Source organism: Falco biarmicus, chromosome 9 (genome assembly GCF_023638135.1).
Source record: "Falco biarmicus isolate bFalBia1 chromosome 9, bFalBia1.pri, whole genome shotgun sequence".
Lineage (NCBI taxonomy): Eukaryota > Metazoa > Chordata > Aves > Falconiformes > Falconidae > Falco > Falco biarmicus.
In genome coordinates this window covers 52,918,886-52,937,286 of record NC_079296.1, presented here as the reverse complement: position 1 = coordinate 52,937,286, position 18,401 = coordinate 52,918,886, and the positions used below count along the sequence as shown (strand labels likewise).

Genomic DNA, 18,401 nt, shown 5'->3' with positions numbered 1-18,401 from the left:
TTGTTTGCAACGTTTCTTTCATTCTTTGCAAGGTTATTTTTTGACACAACAGCCTGAACTACATGGTACACAGACATAGCATGAAATAACTCGTTTGGAGAGATTATCATGAAGGAAAAAAAAAAGATTGTTCAAAAATTTATTATCAACAAGGTTTCAGCGTGTAAAATGTGATTTCTTCTAGTTCAGCACTGGTTGGTATGTCTTACTTCCAACACTGATTCACATAGCTAAATGGAGATGACATGAGCAGCTGTATTTATGCATAAGGTAGTTTTGCAGAAGGCAGTTGAAATATAATATAGATTAGTCTGGCTTTAGTATCAATAGGTTTATTTGAAATTTACTCCAAGGATACCTTAAAAATGCTATAATGGTCATGTAGCCTTTCTTCTTACAGCATTATTATTTTTTTTACAGATTTTTTTGTAGGCAGCCAGGCAAAATTTTTTCATTATTGACTGTAAAGCTACTGAACGTAACACCGATTTAGAGGAGAGAAGCCTACATGCTGCTTCCAGTGCCTGAAGTGAAATCGTGCCATTTCACTAACTGGAAATGACTTAGGTTTAGAAAAGCGAAGCATCCACTGAGATCTATCAAAGATGAAGTTAATTGACACTCTGTAAACCTGGCTTATCGAAGAGTTTAATTTCATGTTCACAGATTTCAAGTTGTTTTTCCAAAATGTTAACCAGAACAGTATTAGGGAGGAAATACTGTTCAGGCTTTTATAAGGCATATGTACCCAACACAGATAATTTTAATATTTAAGTACAATATAATATGTACAATATGTCATAAAGAGGAAAATACTTAAGTTTATTGTAACCAAAAATTGAAATAAAACAGTAATGGGCTTTATTCCCAGATATTTAGTTCTAGAAATCAAATTATTTGGCAAGGAAGAAGTAGTCCAGTGTGACTTTTCACAATGGTTCATATGGAGCTCTTCTGAAGTTTCCTTGTTGTTTTGGATTAATTCTGTCCTCTAAACAAGAATCTTGTCAACTCTGATTTTTGAGCACATAGCCTCTTTTGGTCCTAATTTGCGCAGAGACTGTCAATCATAGAGCATTAAAGCATAATTTTAAGTGTAGAATATAATATATTTTTCTCAATATTAATTGACAGGTTTCATAATAATATGCTATAATGCATGTTAAACTTTTGGGTTTTGTTTTTTGTTTTGTTTTTTTTTTTTTTCATGGAGTCTTTCCACTGGCTAATGAATGTATAGAAGTGATAGAAAGCAAACTCGTATTATCAGCCAGGAAAAAAAACGGAACAGTGTTTATGAAAGTCTCAGTATGGTCAAAGAGAAAGGATATGTAATTAAGGTCCGTAACAATATGTTATTTCCTACAATATGTGCAATGAATGGAAATGAACTCAAACTGCAGGTCACAGGGTTATATTCTTCGCTTTCCATGATGCGACTGAGTTACAGAAGTGTCTTGCCTTTTGGGAAGCAAATATCAGCAAATGGCGCTAAGCGTCCGAGCAGTTTAATTGCACTTCGATGTGATGTCTGGCTTAATGTGAAAGATACTCTGGGTGTCACAGGGCAGTGAGTAGCACCTATGATTAGATTTGATCTATTCCGCTTAATGAGGCCTATTAATAATACCTTGGCATTCTTATTTTAGAAATTGCCCTCTATGTCTAATGAGGTGGAGAACCCAATAAAAAATTAACCATGCACTCTTAATGAACTTTTAAATCTCTCAAAGGTGATTATGAATTTTGTGGTTCAAGTGACAAAATAAAAGAGTGCAAGGAGGAGGATGAGCGGGAGCGAGCCAGGAGGGTAACGCTATCCGCGGCTCACTCGCCAGATGTTACTCGTGAGAAAAACAACCGGTTCACCCAGCCAGAAACCAGCTCCCAACCTGAGAGAACCCCACCAGCCACGCGGACACTGCGGGTAAATACCAATTTGTTGTTATTGTTGCTGTTAATATGGGGATTTATTTTTTCTTTTACTATTATTTTAATTTTTTTTCTTTTTCCCTTTTTTTTTTTTCTTCCATGGAAGGTGACCTTTAAAGGTCCCTTCCAACCTAAACTATTCCATGAGTCTACAATTCCTGGGAAGTGGCTGAGGGCAGAAGTTCACATTCCCGTGATTTTTCTCCTTTCCCGTGAAGTTTTGGTAGCTTGCATCAGCTGCAAAGACTTGCTGGGTTCTCTCATTGTAAAAGCTCCCTGTTTTAAGCCCCAGCTGCCATATCTGCAGAGGAACATCTTAAAAGTTTGGGGATTTAGAAATTTCCCAAAGATATAATTTTGAAATTATACCTTGAAACTGCCAATTTCCCAAATGTGCATGACATCCAGTGCCACGGGCAGCAGCCACAGGTGCAGAGGTGACCCCAGGTTGATACCAAGCCCCAGCAGCCGCCGTGCTTCCCTGCCTTCTCCTTCAGCTCCTGCCTTCTGTCCTAAGACACTCCTAAATGCTGAGGCAGCCTTTTGAGTGGAAAGCGTTTTCTTTCTAGATCCTCCACGAACAGATCTGCAGCACGATGTAAATAAACAGGAACGCTTGTGAACTGCCAGTGACAAGCTGCTTCAGTGATGGGGTGAGACCAGGAAATAGGCAAAACACCAAAAGCTTGAATGTGGATAATATGTAATTCAAAACATATAAACACATAAATATATGACTTGTAACACATAACAATATGTAATTCAAAAATATGTAATCCAAATATGTTTTTTGAAAGTTGGGTTATTTTCAGAAATTCTCCTTTGTCTGATCTGGAAATTTCACACCAAGACAGCTTTCTAAGAGTAAAAGGAAATAAAGACAGAAAGGAAGGCAGCTGGCTGACTTTCACACAGACAAGCAATCATTTTCATTGATAATCTCTTACTGAACCCAGCTGGATGCACATCACCTTTTTTTTTTTTTTTTTTTTCTTTCTTCCTTTTAACTTTTTTAAAACCAAGGGGTTTCTCTGTTTCATTTAGGAAGCACTAGAAATCCATAAGCCTGAGTTCATCTCTCGTTCACGAGAAAGGCTGAAGAGACTTGAACATATGGTCCAGCAGAGGAAAGCCCAGCAGCAGAGTGATGCTCCTGTGAGAAACCAAGGAGTGCTTGTTCGCAAACTTTCCTCAACATCCACTTCCAGCAAAAAAAAACAATACACCATTCCTCACCCTCTCAGTGGTAAGTTGAACTGGGACCAGCAACAGGTCTGTAGCTGATGCTGACATCTTGCCACCACGTGTATAGTATTTCCCTCTTAACTTTGTGAAAAAACAAGAGACCCACAGCTCCTGTTTCACCCCACCAGCTCTCCAGCATCTGTCCTGATGCTCGGAGCAGACAGTCTCTGAAGGTGGGTTAGTGGAGGTGAGTTGTTTTCTGTGGTCTGTGGCAGCAGAAGACGTCTTCCTTGGGGACTTTGAATCGTTGTCATGTGCCATTGTGTTCTTCAGCATGATGCAAGTTGCTGCTAGTTTTAGAGGTGATAGCAATAAAAAGCATTTGATACCTCTCGCAGATCACAAAGACCGGTTTGGAGGGAGAAGTGACAGTTAGGGGGGGCAGTGGGATTTGGGAGTCGGAGTCCCAATCTTGTCTTCTCAGCAGCTTCACATGTGGACGTGCCACTTGACTCATGAAGCCTTCAGCAGCGAGCTAGCTCTGAAAGAACGCTTCTATGCCCAGCAGCTGTGTGCAAGGCTGCTAAATCAATGCATCTAAACTCTGTGAATTCCTAACTCAAGTTGATTAGGTTGTTTTATTGTCCTAGTGGTAAACAGACAAAATATCCAGTGAAAAAGAGTTCTCTCTGAGAAGCTCCTTCACAGCTCTCTCCAATAGCACCCCTGTAAATATTATCTAGGTGCAAGATGTTAAGCAAATTACTTTTGGTTTTGTGGTTTTTGGTTTTTTTAATTGCCATCTGGCTCTTAATTAATTCAGTTGACTAAAGAAAAAGATTATTGGATTGATTGGCATTCCTCTTTACATTTTCGTTTTAAATCTGTGGCCGTTTGAAGCCACATAGTTCTACTGAAAAGTAAATCAATTGAAAACATTAAACAAATAGATGGGTCACCCGGAGGAAGCAGGAAGGAAAATCTCTGATGTCTTCAACACTGGGAAAAAACATGGGTTTTGCTCGCTGGGGAGTGGGCTTGGACACAGGAAGGCTGGGCGCAGCCCCATCGCAGGACTCTTGGTGTGCTTTGCACTGGAGAGAACTGATTTCCATCGCTACATCTGTGCTGTTTGTTGTGGTACCACAGAGCCTACCTTACACCAGAGAGGTAATGCCTTGTTATAGTAAGAGCTAAACAAGCGTAAGTGAACGAAGCACAAAGCATGAATTATATTTTAAAGAGTCGATAAAATTCATTCACCACCAGTTATCCAAGTTAATTTACTTGGCTTCGTATCTCTCAGGGTCACGCCGCCCTGCAGTGCTGGGGTCTCGGTGCCAGCACCAGCAAGCCCTCCCTGCAGGCAAGGGCACGGGCGTTTGTCATATATCTTAGAAGAAGCGGCAAATACGTGCACCTTCAGTTAGTCATCTTTGAAAGTCCCCTAAACCACTCTGCAAATACTTTACGGAAAAAAAAAAAAAAATTAAATCTATTTCTCCTTAAATTATAATTAAATATTAATCTTGATGCTTGCTTAATGAGTAATAAAAGCATAATATTGAAATACATTCATTAATGATTCAAATAAATTACTATTTCCCTCTTTCAGTGGTTGGTCATTAAAGACACATTTGTCTAAAGAAAATCTTTAGTTTCCATAAGTCACCTGCCTTTATGTAGCCACGTGTAATTTTCTGTTTATGAAATCTTAATATTTTTATAATGACAGGAGCGTCACATGTCTGTTATTTAAGCGTAACTGTAATTAGTACTGGAAACCCTAGATCCTTGACAGAGCACAACCTGAGGCTGCAGTTCAGAGGGCTGTGTAGGAGCATATTGAGCATATTTAATTTGCTCTGAGTCCTGACAATTGGTATTTTAGGACTTCTCCTGGTGGATGCTATTGTGCAGAAGGATTAGTATCATTAAGGAGTCCCAGAGTGGGAGATCTTTGTTTCCTACATATGTTCCCAAGCTTTTCTAGTTGCAACCCCTCTTGCGGAAGAGACAAGGGCTTCTCCCTTGTGCTCACCAAGGGCACTGGGTGGATGCCTGTATCCTTCTGATGTCTCTGCTGACAACATCCCCATCCCACTGGGGTCACAGCCTTCTCCTCCCCTTCTGCCAGCCCCCAAGGTTGGAAGGAAGAGAAGTTATCATTTGTTGTCGTTATTCTGTATTCTCTGGAAAAGCCATTTTAGCATGTAAAATGTGCTTTTAAACCAAGGAAGGACTTTGTACCATGTTTTAGAAAACAAAAGTAAAATGAAAGGAAAATGCAGCTGTAGTCCAGGTAGGTATGCAAGTAGTTTCCTTAGCTGAGATGGGAAGTGGACATCAAAATCCCAGTGATTTAAGGATGCCATTTCACATTATAACCTGGTGCAAGGGACACTGTGAGTGCAAGCAGCAGTGTCACCGCCTGCTCTGTTGCTGCGCGTGGCCCATCATGCTCCTGTATTTTGGTTAGCTGATCTAGCAGAAGCTACTTTTTAATTATTTTCTTTAAAATTAGGATTTTGAGGTTTTATCAGATCAAACAACTGATCCAGCTCATCAAACAGTGTTGTGATCAGATGAACTGGCACAGGGCAGGTGGGAGGGAAGGTAGGAGGAGATGGGGAGGGAGGAGAGCAGCACCCCCTCCCTTGGCACCAGCCTCCCATTTTTACGGGTGTAATGGGACTGTACCCCTCCCAAAGAGAGCTCCCAGGCTGCTCCTGTACTGCACCCATGCACAGATGACTCCGAAAGCTACCTGCCAGCCAAAGCTGGCTGAGCAAAGGAAACATGGTAGGGTCCACCACTGACTATGTATTTCAAAGCCAGCTTTTCAAGTGGTACAGAGCCTGGGGTTTATGCAGGACACTAAGTGTCCAGAAGAGGGAAAATATCATCTTAAGGTATGTCTGCATGTCCGCACACACAGAGTCCTGAATGCCACCTCCATCTCTGGCTATTCCTGGTTGTGCGTGGGTTGTGGTCCAGGAGCAGCTGCTGTGACACCAGAGCTGGGACAGGGGCTGGTGGCTGAGGCTCAGTGCTGTGTTATCACAACCGTTGCTTTCCAGGGTGCCGTCCTGCTGCCCAGGCTGCGCTGGGCAGCAGCAGACAGCAATGCCCTATGTCCTCCCTATGGTGCCATGGCTGTTCCTATAGTCACCTGGAAGCCCATGCATGTCGCAGTCACTCACAAAGGCCAAAAGAGGCATCAGACCCCAACCATCGTTCAGAAGTCATTAGAAGTCAGAGGAACTGGTCAGCCAACACTTCTGCACATGCGGGGCAGTTGCTTTGCCACGTCCCCATAGCTATTTTATTTGGTACTTGTACTACGGCTTTTCCTGTTCTCCCTGCTAGTGTCAAAAAAATCTTTGCCAAATGCAGCCACCTGCAGCTTTCTTTGTCGAGGAAGCAGGCTGCTCTGACAGCAGCACGCAGGGACACAACATTTGACACAAGGAACCCAGGAGGGTAAAATGATAACCTGGAAACTTGCTTAAGTGTACAGCATTGTATTGGTGGCACCTCTAGGCTTCAGGGTGTGATCCTGTGGTTGCTTTCTTCAGTCTGATAGTTCCCTCCTTTCTCACTTTTTTCTCTTTCCTGACATCTTTGGGGTTTGTGGAAGTAGAGGTCTTTATGGCTCTGAGGTTCATGGGGCTGGTTGCCAGCACACCTTCATACATTTTCCAGTGCCTTTTTCGTAAGAGCAGGTTGGCTGATGAGTTTAATTTCCACTGACCCCGACACAGCAATCCCAGGGATGGGTTATGAGCTCGCGGGTGGGTGGGCAGGAGTGTCTCCGTGCAGCCCCAAGGTGCCCGCAGAGCAGGTCGCCACAGCGTACTCGCTGCAAGCGCTGGCTGTAGCTATGAGTTATCCAACTAGTTTTCTGCCGCCAGAGGCCATTCCCTGCCCAGTTCCCCATGTGCACATCCGTGCCCACATGGGAAGGTGGCTCAGGAGGGGGACAGGTGGGACTGTCCCCTTGAGTGGCAGCCTGCTTTCATGCAGGCATAAATGGGGGTTAACTTGCAGCCCGGGGTGTCTCCCTGTGCATCCAGAAAGGAGAGCAATGACCTTCAGTTTTTTCTCTGCCTGAGATTATTCTATCAGACTAAAGTGTCTTTATTGATAATACAAAATTATGAGTTAGCACAGGTTTACAATGTTTTGGCAGTGTTGTTACAAACTTAGTTTCCTGTAGGAGACAGAAATAATTGGCATTGAGCATCATTTCCATATAAATACCGACATCTGTGCAGTTTCCGTTTACCTTCTGATCCTCAAAAAACCCAAGTTGTTTACCATTTTTAATTGTAATTCATGAGCAGGATTTTATAAAACGCTGAAATTAATCTTAGAAAAATGAAAATGTTTATCCTGCAGAAGATTTTCTCGACACAAGAGCACTTTGAAGACAGAGAACCTGCAACTCTCATGCTAGCCTTAGTGCTAGGTAATGTGTACTGCTAAATTTTGAGAGTGCTAATTAGTCCAAGATAGACTACTCTGCTGTTGACTATGTCGAACAAATTAGAGATCCCACTGTGACGAACTGAATAGAAACAATGTTCAAATAACTGGATTTAAATCTCGAAAAACCGTAATGTAATTACTTCAGTGACAGGACTACCAGCTGTTTATAGGCCTTTAAATCTGCATAATGAACAGCCTTGTGATCTTAGTGTACACAAGCACTTTCAGAGGTTTAAAAAATTTTCTCAGGCCCATATGTTTTTTTCATACCTTCCATTTTGAGAGGGTAGTGGTTCATTGGAAATGGTAATAGAAGTTGCACGTTACCGTTCAACCCCTGTTGCGGGGCCTGCTGTGTTTCTCCGGATTTATACCCAAATCCTGTATCTTTAGTAATACTTTGGAAACAAGTTTATACCTTCTCAGTCATGCTTCTAAACCTTTCCAAAAAGCTTTATTGTAACTGCGAAAGCCTGGGGGGCAAGGACTGCTGTTGTTTGTTTGTTTGTTTGTTTTCAAGGGGGTGGTTTCTCGAGAAGCTCTGTGCCAGGGAGGTTTTAATTTGGGTTGTAGAGAGAGGGGAAAAATAGCAATTGGAGAACTTGCAATAATTCTGCAGCCAGCAACCCCTGCAGCCACTAATGTGCATCCTTGTGGTCTTCAGATGCCATTGGCAGTTGGTGAGATGTTTGCAGCCACCAGTCCATCTCTGTTTGTGTGTGACTTTAGTTGTGACATTTCTGGGGTTCCTTTTCCCCGTCAAAACTCATAGCTAGCAGTAATGCCACTGATCCTGTCGGCACCTGGCCTCCTGGTTAAGGCTGCCAGCTCTGAACACAGACTGAGCTGCAGTCAGGTAATTGAATTAGGAAGAGAAATGACCTATTTTTATGATATTATTATTCATCACATTGATTTGAGCACTGCTATGAGTCAGCTAAACATGGCAGCTCATTGCAAGTCCCTGGCTGTGGGTGACACAGTCTCTCAGGAGCATGATGCTCAGATTCACTGTGACGCCAGGGGAGGAGGTGATGTAGTGAATGGGGTGACCAGCATGTCCCCTCCATGCCCTCATTCTTGCAAAGAGGGGAGACAGACAGCCTCTGTGCAAGGAAGGCGGTAATAAATTGGAAGATCTTCAGATATGAAGAGTTTTCTGTGTGGATGACAGCAGTGTTGAAACAATGTGGCTTATATTGGATGACTTACAAAGTTTAGTCAATCTGCTGGGGGATAATTTCATTTGGAGTCCTGAAGCAGCCAAATAGAAAACTGAATTTCTGACGATGGACTTGTTAATCCAGGAATAAAAGGTCTGATTTCACCCATGATTAGAAACTGAAACTAAAAACTGTGAGGATTAAGAAGCTGGTGCAAATTTTACCAAAGATTAAATTAATCTTTTGATGAGTTCACTAAAATCTGTCAAACCATCTTCATTATTTGCTATTTTTTGAAAGAAACCTTACGCTTTCCAAGACTACCTGCTCTATTCAAACAAGAATGATTCAGGAAAGCCAGGTGAGATGCTGGGTTTTTCCACATGAAATCTGTAAGTGTTAAGTACCGTTTGGACTGAAATCTCCTGCATCATGCCCAAAATTAATTTAATACAAAAATGTTTTCATAAACCTCTAAACTTCACAGGATTTTTAGAGATACTTGTGATGTTTTCCGTTGTTAAGAATGAAATATTAAGAAGAATCAGAATTCTCAATAGCCACAGTGTAGGACAGACGTGAACAGCTAGAAAGCCCAGGAACCACCTTCCTGGGGTTCCTCTTGGGTGAAGAAGCACTTCTCAGCTTCAGCGTTTGCCTAAGATCAGCAGAAAGTCCAGGCAGTCTTACAATCAAACTTTTAACTAATGGGTTATTGCATTTTTATAAATAATACCAAAACCTCATCTGTTGACTACAGCTGAATTAATTCATTGCATGAAGTCATTGACATACGCTGTGTAAAAGTTTGGGCAGCACCCCTGGGTGTAGGCATTAGTTTATATTCTCTGGATGAATTCCCAGTCAAGGGCTACAGGCATGCTAAGCTGAATGCCACCTTGACATTCATCTTAAATTCAGGACTAATTTATCTTTTAAAGGACTGTTGATTTAAAAAAGCAGTGTTTAAAGTATTATTTTTTTTAATTTATTTTAGGACTTCTCTGGGTGAATGGGCTTTTGGTGAATTATTTTTTTCAGATCAGTAAAAAAACAGTTTAGAGAACCACTGCTATCAGTGCTTTGCATTTCAGCGACTGACTGCACATCCTCAAAGGCACTTTTTAGCTCCTAACAAACTTGGAGGATTTGCATTTATGTTAGGAGAAAATGTATGTATATTCTGATGGGCAGAGTTTAGCCTTTGATAAATTTTGCCATTCTCTTTTTAAAGTGTTTCAGTGATTTAATGGTAAACATGAAGTCAGGGGATGATTCCAACGCAATCATTTTATCTGTTCTCTGTCTAAACATTTACTAACTTCCCAAGCAGGAAAGTTACTCACCCTGTCTGTGGAGCTGTTTGGCACTAGTTAAAATATACTACAGTGATGACCCATTTACCTTCTTCATTTACAACTTGATGAAGTGGCTTCTTTCTCCCACTGTGGAGATGTCAGACCATTGTTGCATACAGCGCTGGTGTAAATACCAGAAGCTCAGCAGTTTCAAAAGGTTTAAAAAAACCACACCATTGAAATGTTTCATGCCTATCTGTCTAGACCTTTTTTTAACTGCGGTGCATCACTGGAAATGCTGAATGACTGCTTTGAAATCCCTTCTTTTCTTTACTTCAGAATAGTTTTCTCCAAAAGTAATACAAGGCTATGAAATTTGATAATGAATTTTGATAAAATGCAATTTAGAAGACTATCAGCCTGGGAATTGTCCACCTTATGCCTCACTTTGATATTTGCTTGGTAGGAGAGAATGTTAATACAGGTCTTCACAATGTGTTTGGCAGGTTATTATAGCTCTGAATGTGTGCTGCTCTGCCACTTTGAAATATGCTTTCTTTTTGGTATTAAATATTAACAAATATTTACAAGTACGTATGATTTTTATTTTTCATTTATACCAATTTTTATTTATTTTTCTGTTATTTTTTGAATTCTAATCCTAAAATCTTTCAAGGATTAGCCTTATTTCTTCTTGTTGCTTGCATGTGAAATTTTTTTCCTCATACATAACGACCTGAGAGAGAGCTGAGAGATACTACCTGAATGGTTAGCTGTAAGCGTTTACCATTTGACTCCAAGTTGCTTCACAAAGGGTATTATTTTAATATTCTTTTCCTTATTTTAAGGAAGATTTATTTTGTTCTTGGAGGATTTTCCCCAGACCCTTTGTTTTTAATCCTTCCCTTCAAACCAACTGCACAACCCCATACTTAGTTCCAGGCAGGATCACGGGCAGTGGTGGGTCTGATGGCTTCAAGACTGTTCCTGTGCCATCAGGAGAGGGTTATTCTGAAGGCACAGCCGTATGCCCCAGCACCCGCACAGCTCAGCCTCTGCGGCGCTTCCCAGCGTGCCAGCATGGAGTCTTGGCAACTCATAGAAAAAGTGCAGATTAACTTGTCATGCTGCTTACAGGATCGGTTGCAGGCCTGCAGATCCCTGCCTGGGTTTTTCATCCCTCACATGTTGTCGTGGCTACGCACAAAGGTCTGGAAATGTTAATGTGTTATTAAGAGGTTTTCTTAAGGAAAAAAGAAAAAAGAAAAAAAAAGGGGGGGGATGTGTGCGTCCCTAAAACAATTAGTTATGATCCAGAAATCCTCCATCTGAGTATTCCTGGAATAAAAATTGATAATTTTGAGCAGATGTCACTCGCAGTGCATGGGAAATCTTACAAACACCAGGCTCTGTGCTGGTCGGCCGCGCAGTGCAATAGCATCGCGTCTTGGGAGAAGTCCACCGCAACTCACTGCGCGAGGGTCGGGGCAGGCAGTGCGGGTTTCTGCCGGGGAGGTCTTTCCAATGCTCTCAGCTGCTCTTCTGTGCCCAAGGACAGGGGAACATGCAAGCAACTGGCTGCAACAGCAGGAACCTTGTACTAAGGACCACATTACCACACAGATGAAAAAGATGCCCAAATTTGCTGTGTAGCATGAAGCACCTCCTATTTTAGTTTTAGTGCTGCAGAGCACTCATAGCAATGGCTTTGTACAACTTCAGCTTGATCCCGTGCCACCTTCCGGGTGAGAGGACGTGCCTCACGGGCAGGGATGCATCCTGCAATCCTGAGCTGTCAGAATGAGGTGTGCAACCTCGAGCAGCCAGGGACTGCACTGAGGCTGCTCTGAAGTGTGCTGCACTCCACACCAGTCCCAGAAAATCAATGACCCCGGGCCCTAACCCTTCACCAGGACCATCGGGGTCACAGGTAATCTGCTCCCTGAAATTTCAGGGTTATTTGGACAGCAATAGCATCCAAGTGTTTATTCCTTTTAAGTTAATCAACATGTAAATGAACATAAAACCACTAATAAATACAAGGCAAATTATATTTTCCTAGCAAACTGAGCATGTTGTGTGTGTGTACTGAAGATTTAATAAGCATGATTAAGCGTAGACAACCGCTGAGTGGCGAAAAGTTAGTCCTCAGGCAGAGGAGGCTCCGCAGCCTCCCCTCCTTTCTCAAATCCCTAACACTTGCACGACTGAAAATAATTCAGAATAGGAGCTGCTGCAAAACTCCCTTTTATTTTTACATAGAGATACAACAGTGATCTTAAAGGACGTGTAGCATTTTCCTGAGAAACACAGTAATCTGAGTACAACTTTGCCTTCAGGTGTAGTCCCATAAACTGCTTGGGGCTGAGTGGTTGCTGAGACATCTCCCATAAATATCCCTGAAACGTGCTGTCTTAAAGAATGGGGAAGGAAACCTGGTGGGGAAGGTAGGGGTCTTTTTTGGGTAGGGGCCGCTGAGCCTGCTCAGGGCAAGCGTCTGCACTGGGCAGTTCTGGAACAAATTATTTTCTGTGTTTACTTCTCTGCCTTGATTATTGTATTTTGCCTCTTTAGTGAGATGGTAGAAGGATGCTGACATGACGCCTGCTGTGATATAGGCCTTCTAAACTTCCTTGTAAAATGGAAGTGCTTAAAAGTTTGCACATATATTTATCTTATACATATGTTCTGCAAACATACTGGCAAATATTTTGGCATTCAGATTATTGTGACTACACAGGTCATGACACCCCTGTCCTCAGTGCCCCAGCGAAACTGCCTGGAGCTGGCTGGGTGTAGGGAACGCTCGGGCCACCCTTGTGTTCAGGCACCAGAACGTGAAACCATTTCTTAAGTACACGTGAACTGAGAAACTGAAATTCCAACTACCTAGGTCGCCTGTGTGCATCAGGGTGGCAGGTTGTGCACTGCAGGGATGTTCCTTCCCCTGCTCTGGATGTGTCCTGCTGTACAGATGGGGGGACCCTGCCCCGTCTCCCCACTTTTTCTTTTATTGTCCTAGTGTAAATCTAAATAACATAGCTGTGCAGGCAGCAGTCCTCCCTCTTCTCCCTGATAAACGTAGTTAGACACAGTCTCCTTCATCTAGAATCAGTTCTGATTATGTATCTACCACCTTCCCATCTCATACAAACACCACCCCTTCCCATTCAGAAACCATTTTTGCAAGGAACATGTTAAACCTACTTATTCCTGAGACTTAGCTGACTGCTAAGATCAGTAATTATTTTCCCGTATCCAGGGAAATGCTGATTGGAATTATCATGGATAATTCATATTTGATCAGGAAAGAGTAATATAATTTTCATCCTCCTAACACTTGGCACAATTATTCACAGCCCTGCAAAACAGGTGGAAATTGAATCAGGCATGATCAGACCAACACTCGTCAGCTGAGGATTCAGGCGGGGGGGGGGGGGGGGGGGGGGGGGGGGGGGCGGGGGGCGGGGCGCTGATTGCCTGCACAAGCACGGGGAAAATAGATCACTGTGTACCACAGAAATCATCACTGGCTCTTTATCTGAATAAAGGGCACACACAGCTCCACGTGGCAATGACAAAAGTCATAGGCAATTTAAATAAATGAACTCTGCAATGAAGGTGGTTGCTATGGGTCCTACCCATCCTTCCTTTTCTGTAGGGCAGCTTCAGGAGCCAGTTCAACTCCAGATGTTATTAAATGCCTTTCCATTGACCTGTAGAGGTTTGGAACTGGCCTTAAGCCATCAAAAATTTAACCAGAAATAACATATCATGACTACATGAAACGTGACGTCTAAAATTTCAGTAAACACAGATTCCTCCAGTATTAACTTTATTTTCCCCCTGCTAGATAACCTCTTCAAACCAAAGGAAAGATTCATTCCAGAGAAGGAGATGCATATGCGATCTAAAAGGTACAAATCGCTTCGGTTTAGAGTCCCACCTCACATGTCTAAGGCACTGTATTTCCATGTCATCTCCATGTGCCAGGGGACCGGTCTGTCACTCTGCTTGCACGCTTTTATGCCATGCTCATGACTTACATCCACAGTATCAGGCTAATGGATTTGGGGCAGCCCTGCCCTATGAACACTCCTTTTCTAACCGTTTCAGACAGCGTGGGGTACTCCTCGCATGAAAACTAAGTCCCCGACAGGTGCCTCATATTGGACATTCAAAAATGTAAGCAGCACAGTCACTTTGGGTTGTTTGTTTGTTTGTTTGTTTGTTTCCACCCCGATTATGGCACATAGTATGGGAATTGCAGCAAACTATCAGGAACGTGGGGTGTGATCTTTAACTGCACTGCACTTCCTGCCATCACTTACAGCAAGGAAAGCTGCTGGCTACCATGCAGCATTCATCCCGTTTTCAAGAGTCCTCAAGATGTTTCCCATTTCTCTTCTCCAAAACACAACCCCCAGCCAAAACAGACTGCTTCAAGAACTCAGTATAGCAAAATATTGTGAGGAAAAATCAGAACCAAGCAGGCTTTGTATGCATGCAAAGAGAAGGACTTCTGCAAAGGAAGGTCCGACTTTCTTCTCACACTCCTGGGAATTTTATCACTAATTTCAATGGAAAAAGATCAGACCAGAAGTCACCTTTTTGAGGGCAACTTGTGTTATTTTTAAAATGGACAGATTATCTTCTCCTCGGTAAAAAGAGTTTCTAATGGCAGTGAGAAAGTGTTAAGAGTCTACAATCTTATAATGATGGTTTTCTTACATTTTAGAAAAATACTTGAAAATAATTGTTTGGTATTAATTTTGTGACATAAATACATAAAAGTGTACAGGCCAGGTTCTGGTCTGAATTATGTTGCTATAAATTGAAACCAACTCCACTGAGCTCACTAGAAACTACTCCAGAATTACACTGCTGCCTTGAGATAACCTGATCCCATCTCTTTCCTTACTTTTTAGTCTAAAATTAGAAGTGTTTTTCAGCAAGTCAGATTTTATATAAAAATTATTGTTCATAATATATAATTCCCGTGCCATAAATCTAATTCAAGTGCTTAGAGATGCCCATTAGTGACAAGTATTGCACTGAAGGCAAACGTTTCCTATAGGAAAGGCAAATTATTTACGAGTCTCAGGGATGGCATGTGAAGTTAACTTTCTAAATTCATCCCAGGATTTACAACAATTTACCTGAAGTAAAAAAGAAACAAGAAGAAAAAGAGAAACGGATCATCATTCAGAGCAACAGGCTGCGTGTTGAGATCTTCAAGAAGGTAAGGATTTACTGTGAATGCCAAGGATAGTTCTGTATCCCTTTTTTCAACCTGTGAAGGTGGTCTGTAGAGAGGGACCATCTGCCTGGGGAGCCTGGGCTAATCACGTGCAAACCCTGAGAGCAAAGGATGCTCTCTGAAATCTTGTTCTTGGGGTTAGACACTTTAAACTTGAATTAACAGCTGAACCTTGTGCTGGAACAGGCACTTTTGTTGTGTTTTTTGTTTTTTTAATGAGTAATTAGTTGTGATAGAAAGCTACATTAGCACAATTAACCCAGGTGGAGATCTGAGACATTGCTAGATAACCATGCTCTACAAGTACCAGGTTTTCTTTGTTTAAGTGCTGTGTTCCTCCATTTAATGACACCCTTCCTATCCAAGATGGAAAAGCTTTTGGCGGGTTTTTTTGATGGGGGGTTTTTTTGGGGGGTTGTGGGGGGGGTTTTTTTTGAGCAATGTAGCCAGTAGATTTGAAGTCTGAGAATGCTCATACCATCTCACCTACAGTATTACTGAAGATTTCTACAGTTATATCCACCTCATGTACTTTAATGGTATCTTAAGGCTGTTTTGTATTGTTTCTTCCCCAGCAATTACTGGACCAGCTCCTTCAAAGAAACACAGAGTGACAAAGGATTCTCTTGCCCATGATCCTAATTGGATCTTGAATGCCTTTGACTGCTAGATAAGCCATAAAATTTACTGTTATCTCAATTACCTGGAGGTAATTTTTCTTATCTTTGGTTCTTTATGGAAAGAAAGATCATTTATATTTCAATTGAAATTTCAAGGCAGCTTTCAAGTAATCAAAAACAGTCTAAACGGGAACACAGCTGTTTCAGAGCATCACCTTTTGGTCAGTGTACCCAGAGGAAATAATTTTAAGAATTTTTAATGCAAATACTGAATTACAGTGGTATTACTTATCTTAATCTTTTAAAAAGTATACATCTCTGTAGCACTAGAACTGGGTTTATAAGATCTGGAAAACTTATTTCTCTGAAGTGTTCTATTAATTGATTTCCTGTGAGTTAAATCCTTGAAGTAAAGAAAAATGAATATCATTATTTGTTATGTTTAGAAACTAGCTGAAATAGCATTACCACATAATCATAGCAGCAGCAGTTTCACATTAATACTTAACATACCAAAAGGGACCAATATTTTAGCTCTCTGAAGAGCTCTATTCCTGTTTATATAGTGAATCTACATAGCAAGCTTACCCTTTAAAAAGCAATATTTAAAAATTTGATTATAACACTATTTTTTGTGTTTTTCATTGTAATATATATTTTACTCCACTTCTGTGAGCATTAAGTATTTATAGAAATGGCATATTAAGAAGTGGTGCCAAGAAGTATGTTTGCATCAAAACTGCAGAACTAAAACCATCTGTAACATTTCCTCCAAAAATATTTAAATCTTTATTTGTACATTTTGGAAGTAAAAACAACCAGCTTACAAACCAATGGAGTTTATTTATGGAATAAAATATGAATATAATATTGATCCAACTGCTATGTTTTTATTTGGTGCTGTTAAATATAACACAATTATTGAAACTGCTTGAGAAGTCATGCCTTTGTATGCCACAAATCCTACGGTAAAAAATAATGCCCATAAAAATCATTGCAAGCGTTAACCTCTGTTGTACAAACACCCAGTTGAGTGTGTTTGAATGAGCCTGGAATTTGGCCTTTGATATCTATGCTTTATTTTTCTAATCCAGCCTGAGATGTAAGGTCAGGGTTTTTGGAAGAGAGATGTTTGTGAGCTGGGCTTTGGCCACTGAGATAGCCTCCAGCTGTGTGACCTGTGCTGGACACAAGGAACCTAGTTATATTTTGTGCTTGACTGTCTCTGTTAGATTGCTTTGCTTCTTTGTGTTTCAGCTTCCCAGTTTGTAAAGTAGGATTCATTATGTTAATCTTTGCCCACAGAGAAGGTATTAATTGCATGAATATATTGCATTCCAGATAGATATCTTTAAAAACTCATCAATTAGTTCAATACGTTTCAAGAGGATATGTAAGGTGAGGTGGTGCTGACTGTGAGAACGAAACTGCCAAGGACCTTCCTCAAAAAAAGTCTTTTTAACCAAGCAAGGGATGCTGTACTGGAAAGCGATGTCAGGGCTGGACCACAAACGGCTTCAAGTAGAACCTGTAAAAAGAACTGCGAGAAGGAACATCCTCCAAGCTTCTCAGCTCAGCTGCAAGGTAGATCTACTCTCCCGTGGGTTCATTGATCCTTCTTGCTGCTCTCCAGGAAAAACATGTGGCCTGCCTCAAACAGGAGGGCCTTTCTCTCTGTGGTGGACTTCTGGGTCTCCACCACAGAGTGATAAATTATAGCCGTAAACACACCCCCACACATGGTCTCCTAGACTGAATCCAAAGGATTGTCTTTCAAGCTTTCATCCAGTTACAGCTCGCTGCAGCTAGAGACATTTCCTATAAAAGTCAGTGCCAAAATCCCCTTTGATTTCCGTAGGAAACTAGCATTTCTCCCCCTTGGCTCCTTGGTCTCTAGTTTCTTGACTTCAGAGAAATGCAGCTTTGGTTCATCAAGTTCGTACCCTTCAGGAGGATTATTTCCTGCACATATCTGTAGAGGAATACTATATACATTTAAGTCTGCTTTACTGTATGCATTTTAGGCCTCTTGTAGTCTCCCCCCAGAGCCACAGCAAGAGATTCTGGTATGGAAACAAGACATTTGGTATTTGGTATCCATGGGGCACACAGCAAGATACACACTGCCTGGGGCAGGGATGTCCCTGCTGCGGGACTGGCATCTAGTTCCACCAGGAGAAAAGAGCCCCCAGGCTTTTCCCACTTCTTCTCTGGCAGAGTGGAAGAGCCAGAGTCTTCCTTTCTGGGAGTGAAAGAGTGTTTTACATGCAACTCAGACATTTCTCCTGCAGTATGCCCGGGCACTGAAAGGAGATGACTTAATCTAACTGCTCTTCATTTCATCTCTACAATCCAGCCATTGTAATAGAAAATAGACTGTACAGGAAAATGTTACTTCAGAAAAACATGAGTGTCACAGGCTTAGCCCTCTATACAAGCAGGCATCAACTTA

The 18,401-nt window shown here is 41.6% G+C and overlaps 1 protein-coding gene across 1 annotated transcript in view; it reads left to right on the top strand.

Moving 5' to 3' along the window:
* The window catches only part of C9H10orf90 (chromosome 9 C10orf90 homolog), a 68,216-nt gene extending 51,405 nt beyond the window's left edge, over window positions 1-16,811 (top strand). Inside the window, exons 5-9 of the mRNA XM_056352097.1 lie at window positions 1,734-1,927; window positions 2,977-3,178; window positions 13,923-13,986; window positions 15,212-15,311; window positions 15,905-16,811. Coding sequence (XP_056208072.1) covers window positions 1,734-1,927; window positions 2,977-3,178; window positions 13,923-13,986; window positions 15,212-15,311; window positions 15,905-15,943 — 599 coding nt within the window. The 3' untranslated portion in view covers window positions 15,944-16,811. The remainder of the gene's footprint in view (window positions 1-1,733; window positions 1,928-2,976; window positions 3,179-13,922; window positions 13,987-15,211; window positions 15,312-15,904) is intronic.
* Window positions 16,812-18,401: the final 1,590 nt, after the last annotated feature.